Genomic DNA, 21451 nt, shown 5'->3' on the forward strand with positions numbered 1-21451 from the left:
AAGACGTTATGCAGTTTTTGTTTTATAAGGACTTCTTATATCAAAAAATCTGATAAAATTGAATATGTTGCATCTGACCTGGTTTTCATGTTTAAATTTGTTTGACACTTAATAAATATCAAAATACATTATCATATCATACATCTTATTTTATATTTGTAAACTTATACTTGGAAGAGACATCTGCCATTTATGGTATCTTGCCGAGAAAACGACCATGACCAGTGGCGTGACTACAGGGAGGGGAGTCCGCTGGTCTTCGTGTTGGGGAGGGGGGGGGGGGGGTGACCTGTGACCTGTTTGCGGCGAGCCCCATATAATTATATTTATATAATGACGCATGTACGTATGTACTGTGGCGTGTTTTGAAGGGGGATGACTCACTTCACGAGGTCACACATGTAAATATAGCGTACCCATTGCTTCTCTGGGGGGTGCTCACTTAATTACTTTCACACAACCCTAATTAACTTATGTTAATTTTGATACCAGTAATCTAGTAACATAACACTAGGGTATTATTTGCAAAATTGACACTTTTCATGCGTGTTTGTACACAAGTACATCAATATGTAGGGAACTTACTTGACCACATAAACCCCTTTTTAAGGAACTTAAATGAACTCGCCCGCATCTGCCAAAATATCTTAAAGCTAAGCACGCGGCCGACATCCCAGTACACAAAGAATCAGCAACATGTCGAAGTACGCACTGATCTTCTTGCTGGTGCTGGTCGTGGTGTCCGTGTTGGCCGAAGCCCGTCGTGGTCATATGAATAGACGGGTAAGGCCTCAACGTAGACCAGGACGGAGGGGTCAGGGCGATCGTGCCCCGGGGTTAGCTTGGGAGTTCAGAAATTTCATGAGAAAGTAAGTATCACATTTTCTTTTCTTTAAAAATCCACCAATTAATGACCCGTATGTCACTGTATTCGTTAAATAAGGTTTGCACACACTGTCTATAATTGCATGTGTCCTTTACCCAGATTTAGATTTCATTATTGTATATTCTTTATAAAATTTCATTAGAACCAGCCGCAATCTATCCATTTTAGTTGCATGCTATGGCTAATAGTATATAGGCCATTCTTGATACTGTAAGTGCTCATCTCTCACTTTAATAGTAACCCATGGAGTTCGAGGAAGAAGGTCAAATGACCAAAGTGTATGCAACCAATTATTGATCAACTCACGATTTCTCTGATTGAAAAACGCAGTAAATTCATTATGTAATTTTAGTTTTACAAAACTTTGACTTATATCTGTTGTCGACTTAGGTATGTTTCGAGATATCTAGACCTTCATATGGTATTTCTATAGCTTGAATCCTTCGTATAGTTGTAATGCTCATGAACATTCATGTTTTTACTGCATGTCACTGGAAATTTTATGTTACTTTAAATAGAACAGGGACTTGTACCCAGCAAATAAACGAAGACAATTTTTCGTTTGAAATAGCAAAACTATTTGGTAGGCGATAAAAGTTATTTACATCAATGGCACCCATGATCGTTGTTTACAGTTATAAGTTCTAGACGATATTGAACTTCCTGTTTAGGTTTTTGTACGTGTATCATAGGTGGTTCCTGAAGTTTCCCCTGGTGCTCAATCATCTTGTCACGATCAGAATATTTACATGCATGATCAGCGTTTACAGTCTAAACTACACATCAAAACTTAATAACCGATATAACTGTTGGTGAAATGTATGAGATACATTTAACGTATATAAGATAAGATTAATAAAATCTGTTACCTGTAAGTGAACGAGATCGGGTTATCTCAGTCGAGGGCTAAGATTTTGTAACATAATCCCAACCGAGGCGTTAGCCGAGGTTGGGATGTTACAAAATCTTAGCCCGAGACTGAGATAACCCGATCTCGATCACTTAAAGGTAATAGATTTTTTTTCTCGCGCCTCTAAGATATAACAAAACCCATCTATATACGCGTTCCGAATGTAAAACTATCCCGTCATGGGCCTCCTGATTCAAAGCCGATTAACCATTACATCTGCGCTTCGATTTGGCAATCATTCCGCATAAAACTATAGTTCGATTATATCAAAGACAAACGATGATCAATCGGTAAAGATAAGCTATTATATATACATATGTATCTAATGTTACACTCAAAGTCTTTGAATTGATAATATGCGTCCTCGATACTATACCTTTATCCGTTTCTTGTCGGTGTCTTTTGGAATACGCTTCAGTGAGATAGCACTATAAATTGGATAGGAGACACAAAGCGAACATTCACCACACGCAATATACAGTTCTCAATCACGTTCAGATTTGTTCCTACAAATAGGCATAATCTTAAAAAATAAAAAATAATAAAAATAAAAACCCACATTTCGTATTACGTTCACTTCAGCCGGGTCATAGTAGCAATGGTAAAAGAATAAGACCCGTATGGCGCGTTGAATTTAGAATAAGGCGGCAGTGACGAGTGTATCCTTCGGAGTTTCAATGCGTCTTCGATGAATTCGAGTGGAAATTTTTGAAAGAACACTTGTTTTGCTGGTAGAATAAAGAGCTTTCGCTTTGTCAGGTAGGTTACATTCTTGAAAACTTTAGGTACTTATAATTAATTTGCATTAAGTTTCTTGATACTACAGGGGTAGATATTTCACCGCATGACCGAACAAAAAGCATGTTAGTTGATTCTACTAATATCACTCCAGCATCCGGACAATTTTGTCGAGTTATCTTCCCTTTTTTTGTCTAGATTTCCACCATGGTTACAGTACAATATATATCTACACCAACATAAGCCTTCACACACGAATGCACAGGCCGATTTGATATTTATCAATGTATGGACATATCTTTATTACTGTGTGATTATTGACATAGAAAAACACCAACTGGTATCAGTTAGGAAGTGTAAACTTTATAACTTAGGTACAACCTTAACCCGAAAGGGTTTGTAGTATGTTTATCATGTGAATATTACCATTAGATCTATACATTATGCCATTACTACATAAGAATATTGTACAACAATAATATAATACTTCTATTTCATTTACAGCTGTATGAGAGACAATCTCGATAATGAAGAGGTCGATGAGTTTGACGACCTGACGGAAGAGGGAGAGGAGAACGTAGAGGTAGGAGGACTTACTCCTTTGAACTCTGCCCTAGAGATTGACCCACAACCTAGGCCTGTTGATGATACCGAAATCGTCAACCCACGAAGACGCATGCGTCTCGAAAGACGCCAGCAGCGCCAGAATCGTAGAATCGCAAGACGTCGAGGACGACCAGATCGACTCAACAGACGCATGAATCGTCGACAACACAGGCAACAGCGAAGACAACAGCGACGACAGCTACGACGGACGAGATGGTGCGAAAAAGTAGAGCGGAACGGATGTGCTATTCCGGAACGCCTGGCTCCATTTTGTCAGGAGGAGGAGGAGGAGGAGGTCGAAGTCACCGCCTCCCCAGTAGTTCTGTAAAATACTGAATACATAACAGAACTCTTAATTCTTTATAAGTTGGCATTCTCATAGTTTCATCGAAAATTCCCTACCTCATTATCTCAAACTTCGAGGCATCAAAATTAATAATGGCATTCACTGAAAATATTTCACTTCATAAATTAGTTCTGCATGGAACTGGTCGAGTACTTTTCGTCGATTAAATGTAATTTTGTAATATGTTTAGTGTTTGCTTGTTTTTTAACTTGATAATTGGGTTTTTTCTTTGAGGTTACTTAAGCACTGGTTTGCATATTTTGACATGCATTGCTGTATAAGAAAGATTTCGTTATGTGTTCTCTATATGACGTTACAAACGAATTCAACGTTAATTTTTATATGAACGTCACTTTCTGACGCGTATTAATACAGTGGAGGGGAAAGAGACCAAGGCACTGATTCGGCAAATACACGCCTTTACTATCCTTATTAGAAGTCATCCCTAAAGATCCAGCTCTAATATATATATATATATATAATTGGAACATGCAAATTTCGCATAGACACCGGATAAAGGCGACGTTATTGTAGAACTCTTTTTGTTACGCTCCGGAAGATAACATAGTTTCTCGCGAAATCTTGATCGAAGGTTACATCATTCATTAAGTTCCAAGGCTATTCCATCCATGCGAATAGCTTCAAATAAATATATCATTTCGATTCAAAGCTTTGTTATGATAAACCTGTTGAAGTATAAATAGGTGTTCTAGCATATCTATCATGGCGGACTGATAGAATACTAAATGCATGTTACACACTAATGCATGTCAAAATATGACAACCAATGCTTATATGTACATTTATATAGTTATTCCCATTTATAAAGAAAAAAGAAGAAAAATAAAGAATAAAAATAAAACTAACACGTCTGCATAGAGAAAAATATCATTTGATGGAACAGCCGATGATTACAGTGTGTTACCATGGACAACCGATAAAACGGGATACGCCACGATAAATACGTCACTTCAATCCATTTAAAATATTTTACTATTGTTCAATTATTTAAGAATATATTATATTCTTCAGTTAATTATCACAATGACGTAAAACCCAGTCTTTTCTTGAACTTTGATGAATCGAGCCTAACAGCCAATGTTAAAACTGGAAAGTATTATACATCAGGCTTAGCTTATAATAGCAACATATAGGTACTGTACAGTGACAATGTAAATATTATCGATTGATATTACATGAAGCATATCCTACTGAGCGTGAACTTCTTGGCTATAGATTACTGTATATCAGTTACATTTTGTATAACAAAGGAAGAAAATCACAGACGTTAGGGTAGCGAAGCACAATAGCATAGGTACATAACAGCCTAGTCCCGAATTCTCGAAACAAACTTCAAAAAAAAAATTGAACTGAACAAAGCCATAACTTTTCACACAAGTTAAAGGAGAACACCTGAAGTCTGCACTTTTTATTCGAGAATTCGGAGCCATGCTTACGAATAGGACTAATTCACATACCACTTTATACTTGATAATGTTTGTGCATTCATGGAATTGGCAAGAGTACATCTGAGAGTGAAGAGGACGGGGTAAAGTGATCAATTCACAGTGTCCAGATGATTAGGGCACAAGTTGTGGTTTCGTTATTTATACCCCATTCCGACATGACACCCATTGTCATTCCCAAATCTACATGTACAAAAGAAAAGGAAAACGAATTGGCACGCCATTTATATAAATGACAAAAATAAAACACAGACTGGCACAGCAATATCTATATGAAAGAATTATAGGACATTATTTAAGTTGTTACGACGTGATTTAAGTGACAAGATTATAAGACACAAATTGTTATTACTTTTCTCGCTCCTGATTAACTGAAACTTTCCCGCCACGTTATCCAGCAGAAGATTCCGAACTATGCATTGTGACGTCATCCCAGGTTGATATGAGATTCCAAAACCCTCAGGTTGTACCCAAATTTAGAAATTTTGCATTATGACGTCATATAAAATGACGTCACATCACAATCATTTCACAGGTAGATATAAGATTCCAATGAGTTCAGATCGTAGGCAAATATAGCATAAAGGGAATATCCGCGATGTCAAAAAAAAACTATTGTGACGTCATCATTCAGCGAGATATGACGGAGAGCAGAGGGCTTATTGGAATCGATGTGACCCTGCTAATATTTATGTGTACATTTTTGTCAGATTTTTTCAAATATTAAGTAACATGTATTACGTGGTGTTTTCTCTATTTCATTGATATTATCAGTCTTTATTTTCTCATCGAAATTACTATTGAGTACTGGGAAGAGGGGCTACTAAATATCATGAAGGGAACTTGCATGACCCTATATACCCCATTTTAAGGAAATAAAATGTACTCAACCGCATCTCATATTATACAATTATCGACCTATTTTCAGGTGGATACGGTGAGTTATCAACCCGAGTAAGTGATATATCCCGAGGCCGGAGGCCGAGGGTTATATCATTTTCGAGGGTTGATAACTCACCGTATCCACCTGAAAATAGGTCGATAACTGTTTTATTATATGACATTTACAGGATATTAACCATGTTCTTCAAAAAGACTTAACTACAATAAACAGGATGATTTTTGCAGATGTTCCTTTTACAAAACTTCCGCCAAATATGTTGCCGACTATGTATAATGACGTCACAATAGATTAATCCGACGTATTTGAATAAGGAAACTCCCGTAACGCTATATTTGGGTACGACTCGACGTCAAAAGTGATTATGACGTCACATCTAAAGGGAGTTTCCCTCGATCTATTTTTGACACAGGTTACTGGACTCGCGAGAGGTATCTGGACTGAGTCCAGTAACCTCGCGTGCTTTTCGCCGCCGATTTCGGGGTTGATATCGCAGTTGATGAATACTTATGAGAAACGTATCAGCCAATCAAAATACAGCAAAAACACCAGTCATATAATAAAACATCTTAAAACTAAGTACGAGGCTGACATCTTAGTACACAAACAGCAGCATAATGTCGAAATATGCACTGATCTTTTTGCTGGTACTGGTCGTGGTGTCCGTGTTGGCCGAAGCCCATCGTGGTTATATTCATAGACGGGTATGGCCTCAACGCAGACCTGGACGGAGGGGTCTGGGGGACTGTACCCCGGAGCTAGCTTTGGAGTTCATAAATTTCATGAGAAAGTAAGTAACACATTTTCATTTCTTGAACAAACTTCCATCAAAGACCTATATATATATATAGCTATATGCTGTTCCATAATTGCATGTACCCATTTACCCAGATAAGCAGGTTTCATTATTGGCTTTGATTTACACACTTTGCAGCCACAGTCAAACCATGTTAGTTGCATGCCAAGACTTCATTTTATAATAATATATAGCCACCATCCTCGATACTGCAGGGGTTACTATCTCTTAACGACAGCAATTGTAACCCATGGAGATCGAGGGTGAAGACGAAACCATCGAAGTTTATGCAATCAATTATTGTCCTAGCCACGATTTCTCTGGTTGAAAAAACGCAGACTTTATCAAGTCAGACACTTTAAGTAAATTCATTATGTAAATTTAGTTTTAAAAGCTTTGACTTATATCTGTTGTTGACTGAAGTATGATTCAAGAAATCTAGGCGTTCAAATGGTACTTCTATAACTTGAATTCTTTGTATAGTTGTAATGTACGTGAAAATAAGGGTTTGGGCTACAAGGGAACGTTTTACTGCATGTCACTGAAAATTTTATGTTACTATAAATAGAACTGGGATTTAAACTAAGTAAACAAATGAAGATACTTTTTCGTTTGAATAGGAGAGCTACAAATAGCAAATCATTGATGTTATTTACATGAAACGTACCTATTATCTTTGTTTAGAGTTACAAGTTCTTGACTCTTGAACTTCCGGTTTGGGTTTTGTACGTTTATCATAAGTGGTATCTAAAGTTTCCTCGGTGCCCAATCAACTTGTCAATGTCACGATCTAGAATATTTATATGCATTATCAGTATTTACAGCCTAAACATTAAAACTTAATAACTGATATCATTGTTGGAGAAATATATGAAATACGTTTAACATAAATAAGATAAGATGAGTATGTATCTCCAATAGTACATCCATAGTCTATCAATTGATACTATGCGTCCATAGTTAACGTTCAACCCAAAAAGAGTGGGACGACTGCTTCGTCTATTGCTTGTCAGTGTCTTTGGGAATACGCTTCAGTGAGATATCACTTAATTTTACAGGAGTTCCACTATCACAAGGCGACACAAAGCAAACATACCGAAGACTCCCAAAACACACTATCACAAGGAGACACAAAGCAAATATACCACAGTCTCCAAAACACACTATCACAAAAAGACACAAAGCAAATATACCACAGTCTCCCAAAACACACTATTACAAGGAGATACAAAGCAAACAAACTGCAATCTCCCAAAAACACGCAAATCATCTCACCACACACTCTACTGACAGATCCATACAATGAGAAGTTATTACTGTGTTTACGTAATAAATGTTTTATAGTTTTTTATTCTGTATTTGCATATTACATATTTATCTGCCCTTGTGAATAGGTATTGATTGTGACGTCATGTTTTCGCAAACGTAACGTCATACGACGTGATCTTCGCTTACAAAATTATAACATCATAATAGATACCTACCAGTAACTTTGTAATTTGTAGTAAAACGGAGCAAAATACTTCACTGATGTCTTATATAAACATACGTTTTAGGATATGTAAAACCGTCACATTCAGACTTGTTTCCAAAAATAGTGCATAATCTTAAAAGCGCACTATTTATAACGTTAACTACAGCCGTTTCTATGTAACCATAGTAAGAAATAAGACCCGTATGGCGCGTTCAGTTTAGAATAAGGCGGCAGTGACGAGTAGTAGTTTCAATGAACACTTGTTTGTTAGTTATGTCGACATCTTCCCTCTATTTTATGTCTAGTTTTCCATCCTGATTACAGTACAATATATATTTAAGCCATTTAAGACATAAGCCTTCAAACACGTATGCACCGGTCTATTTATCAATGAATCTTTATTAATGTGTGATTGTTGATATATAAAGACATCAATTGGTGTCAAATATTTCAAGTTTGGCACATAATGTCTAGGACGTGTGAACTTTATAACTTAGGTACAACCTTAACCCGAAAGGGTTTGTAGTATGTTTATTATGTGAATATTACCATTAGATCTATACATTATGCCATTACTACATAAGAATATTGTACCACAATAATATAATACTTCTATTTCATTTACAGCTGTATGAGAGACAATCTCGATAATGAAGAGGTCGACGAGTTTAACGACCTGACGGAAGAGGAAGAGGATGATGTAGAGGTAGGAGGACTGACATCTTTGAACTCTGACCTAGAGATTGACCCACAACCCAGGTCTGATGATAACTTTCGCAGACGCATGCGTCTCGAACGACGTCAGCTGCACCAGAATCGTAGAATTGCAAGACGTCGAGGACGAACAAATCAATTCAACAGATGGATGAATCTTCGACAACACAGACAGCAGCTACGACTGCTACGACGGACGAGATGGTGCGAGAAAATAGAGCGGAACGGATGTGCTATTCCGGAACGCCTGGCTCCATTTTGTCAGGAGGAGGAGGTCGAAGTCACCCCTCCCCAGTAGTTCTGTAAAATACTGAATACAAAACTGAACTCTTAATTCTTTATATGTTGGCATTCTCATCATTTCATCGAAAATTCCTTATCTCATTATCTCTTAATACGAAACATCAAATTAATAATGGCATTCGCTGAAAATATTTCGCAAATTAGTTCTGCTTTGGATTGGTCAAATAAATGTAATTTTGTAATATGTTGAGTGTTTGCTTATTTACTTGTCAAAATGTGTTTTTACTATAAGGTTATTACCAATAAATACTACCTTATCTTACTGAGCGTGAACTGCTCGACTATAGATTACTATATGTCAGACATGACAAAGGAAGATATCCTAAATTCTCAAAGTTCTCGTATCATCACAGCCGAAAGGATAGCGAAGGACAAAATCATAGGTAATAACATGGCCCTGAATACTCGATAGAAATTTAAATAAAAATTGACTTACCAAAGCCGTAATTTTCAGATAGGGAACAGAATGTCACAACCAAATCTAGAAAAGAAAAGGACACAAATTGCCACGACAATTATCTAATTGACAAAATAATAGGACACAAATTGTCCCCGACAATTATCGAATTGAAAACATAGGACACGGATTGGCACAGTGTTATCTAAATGATAGGATTATATGCTATACTTTAAGTTATTACGACATTATCTAAGTGACAAGATTATAAGACACAAGTTATTACGACATTATTTGAATGACAAGAATATAAGACACAAGTTATTACGACATTATCTGAATGACAAGAATATAAGACACAAGTTATTACGACATTATCTGAATGACAAGAATATAAGACACAAGTTATTACGACATTATCTAAATGACAAGAATATAAGACACAAGTTATTACGACATTATCTAAATGACAAGAATATAAGACACAAGTCATTACGACATTATCTAAATGACGAGAATATAACACACAAGTTGTTACGGAGCTATCTCAATGACAAGAATATAAGATACAAGTCAATACGACATTATCTAAATGACAAGACTATAACACACAAGTTGTTACGGGATTATCTCAATGACAAGAAAATAAGACACAAGTTTTTGCGACATTATCTTAGTGACAAAATTATAAGACAACTCATTACGACATAATAGCGGTATGTTAAATTATTCCATAGCTGTCATAGGGCATCGATTAGCACAACAGTTATCTAACTGAGAAAAGAAAATAAGGTTATAGATTGACACAGCAGTATCTAAGTGACAAGAGAATAGGACACAAGTTATCCTCATATAAATACATCTCAAAGACATTGAATTAATGGGGTGAAATGTAATAATGAGCCACCCAAATTTATGTTAAATGCCTCATAAGTGTAACGGAGAAATACCAGTAATGAATGTTTTATTATACTTATTAACTAATCAGCGGATATAGAAACAGTTGACATTCAACTTTAATGAAAGCTGACTTAGCAAAAATATCCCCACTCGATAATATACACGTTTACTGTACAAGAAAGTTATGATGACTTACGGGAATGTTCTGTTGTTTAACTTAAGACATTTTTTCAAAGTTTTTTTTTAATGGACACGATCTGAAAAACTTATTTTGCGATATCTGCCCAAAAAGCATTTGATAATTATGACTCCCTTCTACTTTATATGAAAAGCTTTATCACAGCGTAATATTGAGTTTAGGGGGTTGTTTTCTCTGAACAGCAACAACACGAAATTTTACCCATTAAATGAACTTTACATGACCACTTCATGTAGACTTTGACCTCACTCAACCGCTTGGGGTTTTCTGCGTATATATACTAACAATGTACCTACTTGTGACCCGACACCGTCTACTCAACCAAGAACGTTAATTATTCTATATCATATATAGGATGGTATGCTAAGCATGTGCATTATATAGATTATATGTCGTTTGGTGCATCTACTTCTAAATATACAAACCCTCAAGTAATTGGCCATAATTACTTTATTTTGCTTTAGAACAATAACTCATTTCATCTTAGATTGCTTTCTGTAGAGTTGTTAAATTTCGCGGTGTAAAATTTCGCGATCTACTGTTTTCAACCTATTCGCGGGGGTTATTTTCTCAAATAATCTTTGTACCAAAAAGCGTCATTTCGACGACGGGCTACAATAAGTAAAACCATGATTTTTGATAAATTCCACGAGTTTGAAGCGATCCGTGAACATAGCGAAATTAAAATCTCTGTGAATATTAGCATTTATAAAGTACACATGTGCACATGTAAATTAAAACAACTTTTTGTGAACGCATGATCTAATTTCATCATATACAGTCAACCCTCTTATGATTCGAACACCGATGAATCGAAGTTTTAGCTGTATTGATTTTTGCTTGGTCACAAATTTCTTCACTCTATAACATTAAAAAGTTTTATGAATCTAAGTTTTCAATGTAGCGAACGTTTTCCATCAACTATTTGTTGTAGAATCATTGGTAATTGACACTCAATGAACCGAATAAAGAAATTACCTATACAGATCACTTGTAGGTGATAAATATTGTTTATACTCTGTCGGCGGTGGAACGTCTTTAAATGAAAATATCACACTTGTACTGAGGTTTAGATATTGTGATGTGTTTCTCCAAAAGAAAAAAAATATCTAAATATCTCCTGTCTTGATGTTTTATCGGTTTATAGTTACAGAACATAATCACTGAAATGCTGCAAGCGAATTTGGCAGCCTGAATTGCTCAAAGAATCAACTCTGCCCAACCAACCGAAATCGTCTTTTGCAGTAGAATACATCTTTAGATGGCAGTATATATAGTGATTAACATTAGGAGTATCATTTTAGTTTCAGATATCCCGAGTTCAAGGTCGGCGTAGACAACCGCCCAGCCTTTGAATTCAGTATCAATTTTGGTGGGAAGAATAGCAACTGGTGGGACGGGTAAGTCAAATAATTTACATTTTTATTCTATGTTGTTCGTTCAGAAAAGGATCCAAGCTTCTGATTTATATTTCATTGCAAGTGGAAAACCCCGAAATTACGTTACGTTACGTTATAATTAACATTTCGGTATAGAAAAGCATTACAGATGTCAAGGGAATATATTAAGTGTAAGTAGCTCTGAAAAGTTAAGGCATGTTCGTGAAACTGGTCCCAGGTTTTTAAAGTTTGACAAAATTATGTATTTATATGAACATGCTGTATGTTTATCTGCCTAATTTAGGTAAAACAAGGATGTGACATTATATCTTAAAGTGCACATTGAGAGATATTCCACTCACATCCTTCTTGCACTAGATTGCATCATTTTCAAACTTGAAGTGTATGAATGTATCACCAAACTTTAAAAACGAAAATAAAGTAAAAAGCATTGAGAAGTATGTATAGAAAAATTAGCCTCCTCATGCCAGTGCGTGTTGATCAATTTTATGTTAATTCCAACTTGTATTTAAGGTTACTTATGTATTTTAATAATCCCTGAACATAATATCATCCAATTTGATGCAATTATATTACTACAGCCCTAACGTATGCGAGACGACTACCAGCGATGAGCCCGAAGAGTCGGAGGAAGAGGAGGTCGCGTTAGACGAGAAGGAAGATCATCATTATATGTACAGTGTCTCCGAGTCATGTGATGTAACACAAACGGTCTATAAATGCGTCAGAAGGTAAGTAGAATGACATTGAAGTAAGCTTTGTATTTTAGTAAAGTTACACTGAAAGTGTTATGTACACGTACGTTTATTAGAATATCTGATATAATGCTCCAGTGACAGTATTACAATTCCATTGACCGATCGCCAGGTGTAATATATCCACGTTTCGTGCTCGCAAGCGGACGTGTACCTATTCATTGTCGGAGCAAACATCGTAGCATACACAATACCAAATGCAAAGTCACGCGCGGTTTGATTGACAGCTGGCGATCCGTCAATAAACTATTTGTTATGAAGTTCAGTTAATCATGTGATGGATTACTAAACACAAACATGATCTGCTTCACAATACATTGAATCTTTATTGTTTGGTAAGGGATTTTTGTTATTTAGTGATTAACTAGTAAAAGTAAACTATTAGGTGAGAAAATGTAGGTATTTCTATACATTCTCTATCTTGTCACATTAAAGAGAACAGTCGGGCAAGGATGGCTAAAGTCGGTAAAAATGGTGTGAATGTATCCAGTATAATTTCTTATGAAATAGAAAAATAAAATCTCTCGCCATCTGTCTGCGTACGAAGAAATTGATTTAAAGTATAGGAATCCTAAAACGTCCTCCCGGCTGACTATGTCCGTGGTTACATTTACACGCAGCCTCGCTTTCAACACTCTCAACTTTCCTTTACTTTAATGGTCAGAACTGGGAAACGTAAGCAGAACTTGGCCGTCGTATCAATATGTGAGAATTTTTGGAAGGCCAATGAACGCATTTAGACTGGTTTTCTTTGCCCGACTATTCACTTTAACAACAACAAAAATGAAATACATGAAATAAATAAGACATCATACCGAATATAGCATAGCATTATACTTATCAAATAAAGATAAAAATATCAAACCTAAATTCTTCTTTTCAGATTCCAAATAACGAAGTTATTTCACACATTAATTTGTAGGTGAAAGCAAAATAAACAGCCATACTATGTAATATTATCATCTTATTTCATATATTACCATTAGACGAACACAATTGATATTCCAGTAAGCGTGCGGATGGAGTTGAGACTACAACAACCGTTTCAAAGAAATGCTGTGACGGCTTCTCCAGAAAACCGTCCGACTTCGGATGTCCAAATGGTAATTAAAAAGCTCTAATAAGGTACTATTACACGAAATAGTTATGCATTTGCCAATATCTAACATTAACAAGCTTTACAGGTTATCTTACTTACCATTCTCTCTCTTTATTTTTCACAAATATTTAAGTTAGTTGAAATTTACTTTGCTGCTAGTATCACAAAATGTAATTCCTAGCGAACAAAAATATACATACAGTATGTGTTTTATAAATTAACATTTGACAAAAGCAGCATCGGAAGGATACTTTGAGAAATAAATGTTACCTTTGCTATCACGACTTTGAGAAATAAATGTTACCTTTGCTATCACAATGTATCTGCAGAGATTAACCTCCAGAGTTTACAAGAGACCGCCAACACTCTCGGACTTCAACAGTTCCTGGAAACCGCTAACAGTGTAGATCTGACTGATCAGCTCACAGCCGGAAACTTCACAGTGTTCGCGCCAACCAATGACGCCTTTAATGAATTCGGTAACGTCCTGCCGGCCTCAACTGGAATCAACCTGGTACACGAATATACTCATATACTTTAAGAGATTTTCAACGACCTATCTGTTGTAGAATCTGCTGCTTATTTTACTATAAAGTTTCTTCAGTTTTCTATCATTTTGCCACACAGCCAAGTGCTGATATCATGTAGTGACTGATATGCTTGTGTTTTACGATGAAAGATGTAGGATGAGAAATAATGAGCGGTGTGATATCATTACATACCACTGTGTTTCATTTCCCGTGTTTGTCGTGTAACATCTATATTGTGATACAAACATTTTTTTATAATATTTTGGTTCACAGTGCACTGTGTATTAAGCTGAGTTTGATGGGGTAAAACATTCGATATTGTTAATTCACTAATTCAGATGTTAAATTCACTAATTCAGATGTTAAATTCACTAATTCAGATGTTAAATTCACTAATTCAGATGTTGAATTCAACAATTCAACAATTACATTGTTAATTAAATTGTTAATTCAACAATTCAATTGTTCATTGCTCCGCGCATGTTTGCTAAATGTCATACAATATTCATTGTGTCTATTTTAAGTATAACAACTAAATCTAAAATTATTTGAAATGAATATTGTCTATTTGATCTAGGACATGGGATCGGTCCTGGTGGTGTCAGAGTCGATGATAGAAGAACTAACGTCCAAGGTGTCTAGAGTGATGCTGGGACATCTCAGTACCGACATCCTCCCGACATCGTCCATGCAGGACGAGCAGCTCATCGATACGCTTAGCCCAGTGGACTCGAAGATCCGTATCAACTTCTACGAAAACACTGGCACCAGGGTGAGCAAGGATATACCAGTCTATGACTGTGAATATTATTTTTCTTAAATGCAAGAAAAAAAAGTATCTTGTATTTTTTAGTAGTATAATTTGATAAGAGGCTTGTCAGCAAGATGCTTGTCGATAGCTGACCAACAGAATTTCTAAAAAAGTAAACCTTTATTACATGGCCCTTTCAAGAAGATAAGGATATCGAAATTCTTGTGAATTATTTTTGCTGATAATTTCTCGATTTGCTTAATAATATATATTGCAATAAAACATTTATACTTATCCCATAACCTATTCGGAAAAGTTTAATCGTCAAACATACGATGGAAATGTTTTCCAATAAATATTATTTGTTAAAATGGGGACATAAAGATGTGCAATTCACATTTTTTATTTTATTTCAAATTTTAGAATTAGCCAGTTTATTTATATACATTCGTGTTAAAGGTGATGATGGCCAACTGTCAACGAGTGACGTCATCAGACAACCTAGCCACAAACGGGGTCATACATGTGGTGGACCAGGTGCTGACCCCTGTCACCATGACAATTATTGACATCATTTCCAAGGACCCTAATCTCAGCTACCTCAAAACCGGTAAGATTGGTCTTATTGTATATAGTATGACAAGTCGCTAGCTAAACCAGATCAGGAATAAGCTAAAACTGTACGAGTACTTAGTTATTCTTGAGATTCCACAACTGTATGTTATGAGGAACAACTTCATCAATGTAACAATCATATTTTATAATTTACTTTCATATTGGTAGCCAAATTACAAAATGTCATTTTTTTTCCTTTTTTTCCACTCAGAGTTGAGAATATTAAATTTTTTGAGCATTTTCGTTTATTCTTTTCATTTTCATAAAAAATACCGATTCATGCAACATACATACATACATACATACATACATACATACATACATGTACATACATGCATACATACATGCATACACACACACATACATACATACATACATACATACATACATACACACATACATACATACATACATACATATATATATACATACATACACACACACACACACACATACTTACATACCTACACACACACCATCACACACACACACACACACACACACACACACATACATACATACATACATATTGTACACATTTATTATCTACATCTAAATACTCTATTAACATGTACATGTACAAATGTATGTAACATTTGAACATAATCACTCATTCATCAAATAATATAATTGATTAGTTTAATTTGCTCACTTAATATTCTCGTTTCATCATAGTGGGTGAACAATTATTATTTTATTTACATATTTTTCAAATATTAATAAGTAAAGAAATAATTACAATTCATCCATCATGGATGCTGATAAGTAATGTAAGCACATAACGAAAGCAGGCGGAGGCGCGCGGAGCCTGATCAATTGCACAGAGAGCCAAATTTCCGTGTTGGTCTTATCAACTCTAGCCACATCGATCTGGCTATCTGTACAATTGACCAGGCCTTTTGTAATTACTTAGTATAAATTTTGTAGAGTTGAAACGTTACTAGCTTACCGGTCACTGACTTGGATCTTTTATCTCATTTATTTGGTGCTGTAACCTCATTTTAGGCCATCAATATTAATTTCATATTTTTGGTTTTAAGAAACTTATTTTTTTGTATCGGAGAGGTAGTGTGCATTTAAACCTTAAAAATGTTATTTCACTGCTTGTCAATATATTTTTTTTTTATTTTTTTTTTTTATTTTTTTTTGCCATTTTTAATTATGACTGTATTTCAACCACAATAATTGTATTCGTATTATATACTTTTAATATATCAATATATTTTCTTAGTTTGTACTGTGCCAGTAGTGTATTATCGTTATAAAACATATTTTGCCATTTTGCATTTGCAGCTCTTGGTAGGACTGCGCTGAGTTCATTACTTCGTGAAGAAGGACAATTCACCATTTACGCACCAACTGATGCGGCGTTCAGGAAGCTGGAAAGTGGTGTTCTCAATAGGCTGTTAAACCAAACATCCTGTCTCAAAAGTAAGATATATTCCGTGAATCATGCGCTCTAATTTTGTTAATGCTGATGTTTATTTATATACCAAAATGAAATTATATGCATTACAACGTAAAGCCAGTTATTAATGATACTAGAATGTGACCAAATAAATAATAGGTTCTCACTTTGGGAATCTTTTTTTTTTTTGTTTTGTTTTGTTTTTTTTTTAATATTATTATTACTTGTACCTTTTTGCAAAGCCTTTGTTATACTCACTCATCTGCAATTAATAAATCACACAGTATTGGTTAATTCTGGATAGCATACGTGTTAAGACTTTATAATAGTTTGTTACTCTGATAATATTTAAAAGAATACATTCCATGCAATAAAAGCCACAATAAAACATTTGCAACTTCATTTGCATTAACCATTTAACTTCCAGAAGTGCTGAAGAATCACATTCTTCCCAATGTGATTTGCTCTGGTGCTGTACAGGGCCGATCTAGAACGAAGACCCTGTTAAACTCACACCTGTACCTAACACGGGACGAGGACGATAAAATATTTGTTCAGGATCATCAGGTGGTCGCCTCGGATATCATGGCCACAAATGGTGTCATCCATCTCGTCGACCAAGTCCTCTTCCTAGACAGAGGTAGAGTAACTACGATGAACCATGATATATATGACGTAAACATGCTTTTTAAACATAAATAGGTTTGTGAAAAAAGACCACATCCCTGTTAATACTGTGTTTTTTCCTTTGTCTTTGAAGATTGTTATTGATAGGGTTGACCATACTCTCATCATCTGTAATGCATTTCTATTATACTGAAAAAAACCTCAAAGCACATTATAGTAAAAGTGGCTATAGATATGGAAAATTAAATAGTATCTTAAAACACCACTTGGCTTAATTATGATTTAATGATCAATAATTCAATACAAAGCATACAGTATAACACAAAACAATTTACTTGTAGTAACCAATTATCACATATACTTTCAGTACTTATTTAAATATTACATGTAAACATCTTTACCTAAATCTGTAAACAAAATACAAAAGAAATAAAACATTTTAACGATATTCGCTTTACATTCAAATTGTACACTATTTGTTATTTTAAATTTCCATTTTCGATCAACACATACCAATGCACTTGTACTTGTAAAGCCCCTACCTTGAGTCAGTATCATCAATCTTTAACGATTTCTTGTTGCATCCACAGCTAAAGATGTGCTGGATATCGCTAGCGACCAGGTACCGGAACTGATGGACTTGGTTGTTAGGGCTGGCCTGGAAGGCGACTTACGGAATGGTGAAGGCATCACACTATTCGCTCCTACAACTGCTGCACTCGCAGTATGTCTTTGATATCTATTTAATGAATGAAGATAGTTACTAGATAACACAATAATTTTCTTTAAAAAAGAAATATGCAAAAATTCAACGAAATAAAACTACAAATGGTAAAACTGAGTTGCTTACTGTAAACGTTGATATTTTCACTACATTAGTTTTCAAATTGTTTGCGGTACAATAAATTTGCGCTGTGTATGTATAGTCTCCTTATTTGTTTATCAAAATTTGAACTTGTTGATATACATTCGAAATTAAATGAATGCAAAATAAGTGTAAGGGCAATAATAAGCTGTAACTGCATTGCAACATTTTAAAAAATTACCCTTTTCATTTAACTGGATCAGAAATGTGTATACCCTTGAATTAATCATTCATTTACAGAAAGTCGACCCAGAAACTATGAATTCTCTAATGGACAACACTTCCGCCCTGAGGGATGTCCTTGCCTATCACGTGACATCCGGTGTCCACTCGGCAAAAACGTTTTACAATGATCAACGTTTGGACTCCTTTTATGAAGACAACCAAATCCGAATTAACAAGTACATGGAAATGGTATGCAAACTTTGAAAATAATTAAACATTTAAATGAAGGAAAATATTATTTCTTAACCGATGCTACATATGATGTATGTTCCATAAATAAATAATAAGATAAGTGGTCATCTTGAATGATTAACCCTGGATAAAACAGATGCCAGGGGAAATTGACAAAAATGCATGAAATTATTGAGAGAGGAATTGGATTCGAAATCGACTAACAGGGAATGTAAGAAGTTATTTTATGTCTTAATTAAGCTTGAAAATAATATGTTAAAATTTCTGGTTGCAATTGGTGTCAAACTTTTTTTACGCTTCCTGCAAAAACTGACACATTGATGAGATACTTTAGACGACTTATGTATGTTGTTCTCTGTTCTAAGCGCCACGGTTCAGTTGGACTGGCACAATGTGTACCAATAATTAGCAGTTCGGCCAGAATCTGCAATGGCATCGTCCATTACGTCAACAAGGTATCTATGTAAATAACGACTTAAACATATTGTAACTGATGACTGGTTTGTTGTTTTTTCCTTATTTGTACAATATGTTCTCTTCGTCCAAGCCATATATTTGATACGATATTTTTTTCACTCATAAAATTAACTTCCCCTTGCAGAAGTACGTACTGTAAGCTACATGTATTTTCTTGTGTGTCTGTGTCCCTATAGCAACAGTACCATTAACTGTTGACGTCTTGTTGATAGGTACTGACTCCCCCTAGTGCAGTGCTTTATTTGCTTGTTTCCCTAGCAACAGTACCATTAACTGCTGACGTTTTACTGATTCCCCCTAGCGCAGTGTTTTGTTTGCTTGTTTCCCTAGCAACAGTACCATTAACTGCTGACGTTTTGTTGATAGGTACTGACTCCCCCTAGTGGCAGTGCTATGCAGGTTCTCCTGAGTGATCCACGCTTCTCAAAGTTCGTAGAGTTATTACGACAGACAAATATGGAGCAGATTATTGATGAAGATGACCCACTAACCGTCCTAGCGCTACCGAACGAGGTACGTTTAACTTGCAAATGCCTTGTCTTGTAGACTTTAATTTCAGAATGCCATTAACCTTGATTTTGAACGTATTATTAATGCTGTATATTGCATCAAATTTCATAAAACAGTTCTTTATAAATGTTATGAAAAATAGGCATTATCCTACTTTTCGATACAATTTTGCAGGCGTTCGCTGATCTTCCTAGAGGCATCAAAGATATCCTGCGAAAAAACGACACGAGCCAAATTGAAAAGCTGATCCAGTCAAATATCATTAGAGGTCAGTACTATTAACACGTAGTGCAAAGCAAGGCAACAGTTGCATAAATATTAAGGAGGTTCATTTTTTCGTTAATCTATTTAGTTCATTTTCTTGAAGAATATTGCAGAGAAACCGAAGAATTTTTAGATAAATCTAAAAAACCAAAATACTTATTGTAGTTGATTGACTACTGGCCATTCGATAAATTTCTAAGTTAACCTTCATTGTTTATTTCCATTCTGATCTACAAGAATTGTTTCCCATCGTTTCACTCCGTCGGTGAACTGAACTTGTGTACGAAAAGCACTGATCCACGTGACGGAGAATCGCTTCAGTTAAAGTCACCGGGAAAATCAGAGGTACAGAGACGGCGTGAAAAGAAGGGAGGTAACACTGATAGATCATAATGCGATTTTAAAGTTCGAAATCATACTAACATCACTATGTCGTAACTATTTCAGGAACCCTTTGTTGCCATGCTATCACGAACTGGTTTTACACGGGACGGTATGTACGACCTCTGGCCGGTTCGTTACTGACGCTCAGGTCCATGTACGGAACCTCGTCCATCGGCCGTGCCACCATCACAGAGTGTGATCTCACTGCTACCAATGGTGTCATCCAGGTGGTCGATGGATTCGCTGCCAGAACGCAGAACCGATGGAACTTCAACTTCTGGGACTTCTTTTAAATGTCCAATCTTGTCTTCATTGCGATCTCCAATTTCTAGTCATGCGAGTTTGAAACGTTTATTTTCTATTTTTCTATTTTATGTATACATGTATTTGTAATGATGACGATCCCATTTCTGATGATTTTTCAGAAATCATTTGTTTTGTATGTTTTGCAATTAAAATGAATTTTCATAATTGAGTGTCTGATATTTCTAGTGGGTAATTGTTCGGTGGACTAGTTTATTACGAAATGTTTCGTTAAGGTTGTGTAACTGTTGATATGTTTCGTTAAGGTTGTGTAACTGTTGATATGTTTCGTTAAGGTTGTGTAACTGTTGATATGTTTCGTTAAGGTTGTGTAACTGTTGATATGCCCAGGTTTGCATTTTTTAACTTAACCTCATAGCTATTGGAATAATCTATTACTATCATAGGAT

The 21451-nt window shown here is 35.4% G+C and overlaps 1 protein-coding gene across 2 annotated transcripts; it reads left to right on the forward strand.

Annotated features, from left to right (window-relative positions):
- The first annotated feature begins 648 nt into the window (after positions 1-648).
- Positions 649-21209, forward strand: LOC138325157 (transforming growth factor-beta-induced protein ig-h3-like). Of its 2 annotated transcripts, none has more exons than XM_069270631.1 (15): positions 649-869; positions 11941-12036; positions 12618-12767; positions 13800-13894; positions 14220-14404; positions 14998-15192; positions 15631-15781; positions 17080-17217; positions 17622-17834; positions 18412-18545; positions 18927-19100; positions 19469-19558; positions 19947-20093; positions 20265-20358; positions 20802-21209. In XM_069270631.1, exons 1-15 carry the CDS (start codon positions 697-699, stop codon positions 21029-21031), a joined length of 2265 nt encoding a protein of 754 aa, XP_069126732.1. In that variant the 5' UTR covers positions 649-696; the 3' UTR covers positions 21032-21209. The 2 variants fall into 2 exon arrangements, with proteins under 2 accessions (XP_069126732.1, XP_069126730.1); XM_069270629.1 differs by lacking the exon at positions 649-869 and adding an exon at positions 6418-6643.
- The last annotated feature ends 242 nt before the right edge of the window (positions 21210-21451 follow it).

The sequence above is a fragment of the Argopecten irradians genome, chromosome 6 (genome assembly GCF_041381155.1).
Source record: "Argopecten irradians isolate NY chromosome 6, Ai_NY, whole genome shotgun sequence".
Taxonomy (NCBI): Eukaryota; Metazoa; Mollusca; class Bivalvia; order Pectinida; family Pectinidae; genus Argopecten; species Argopecten irradians.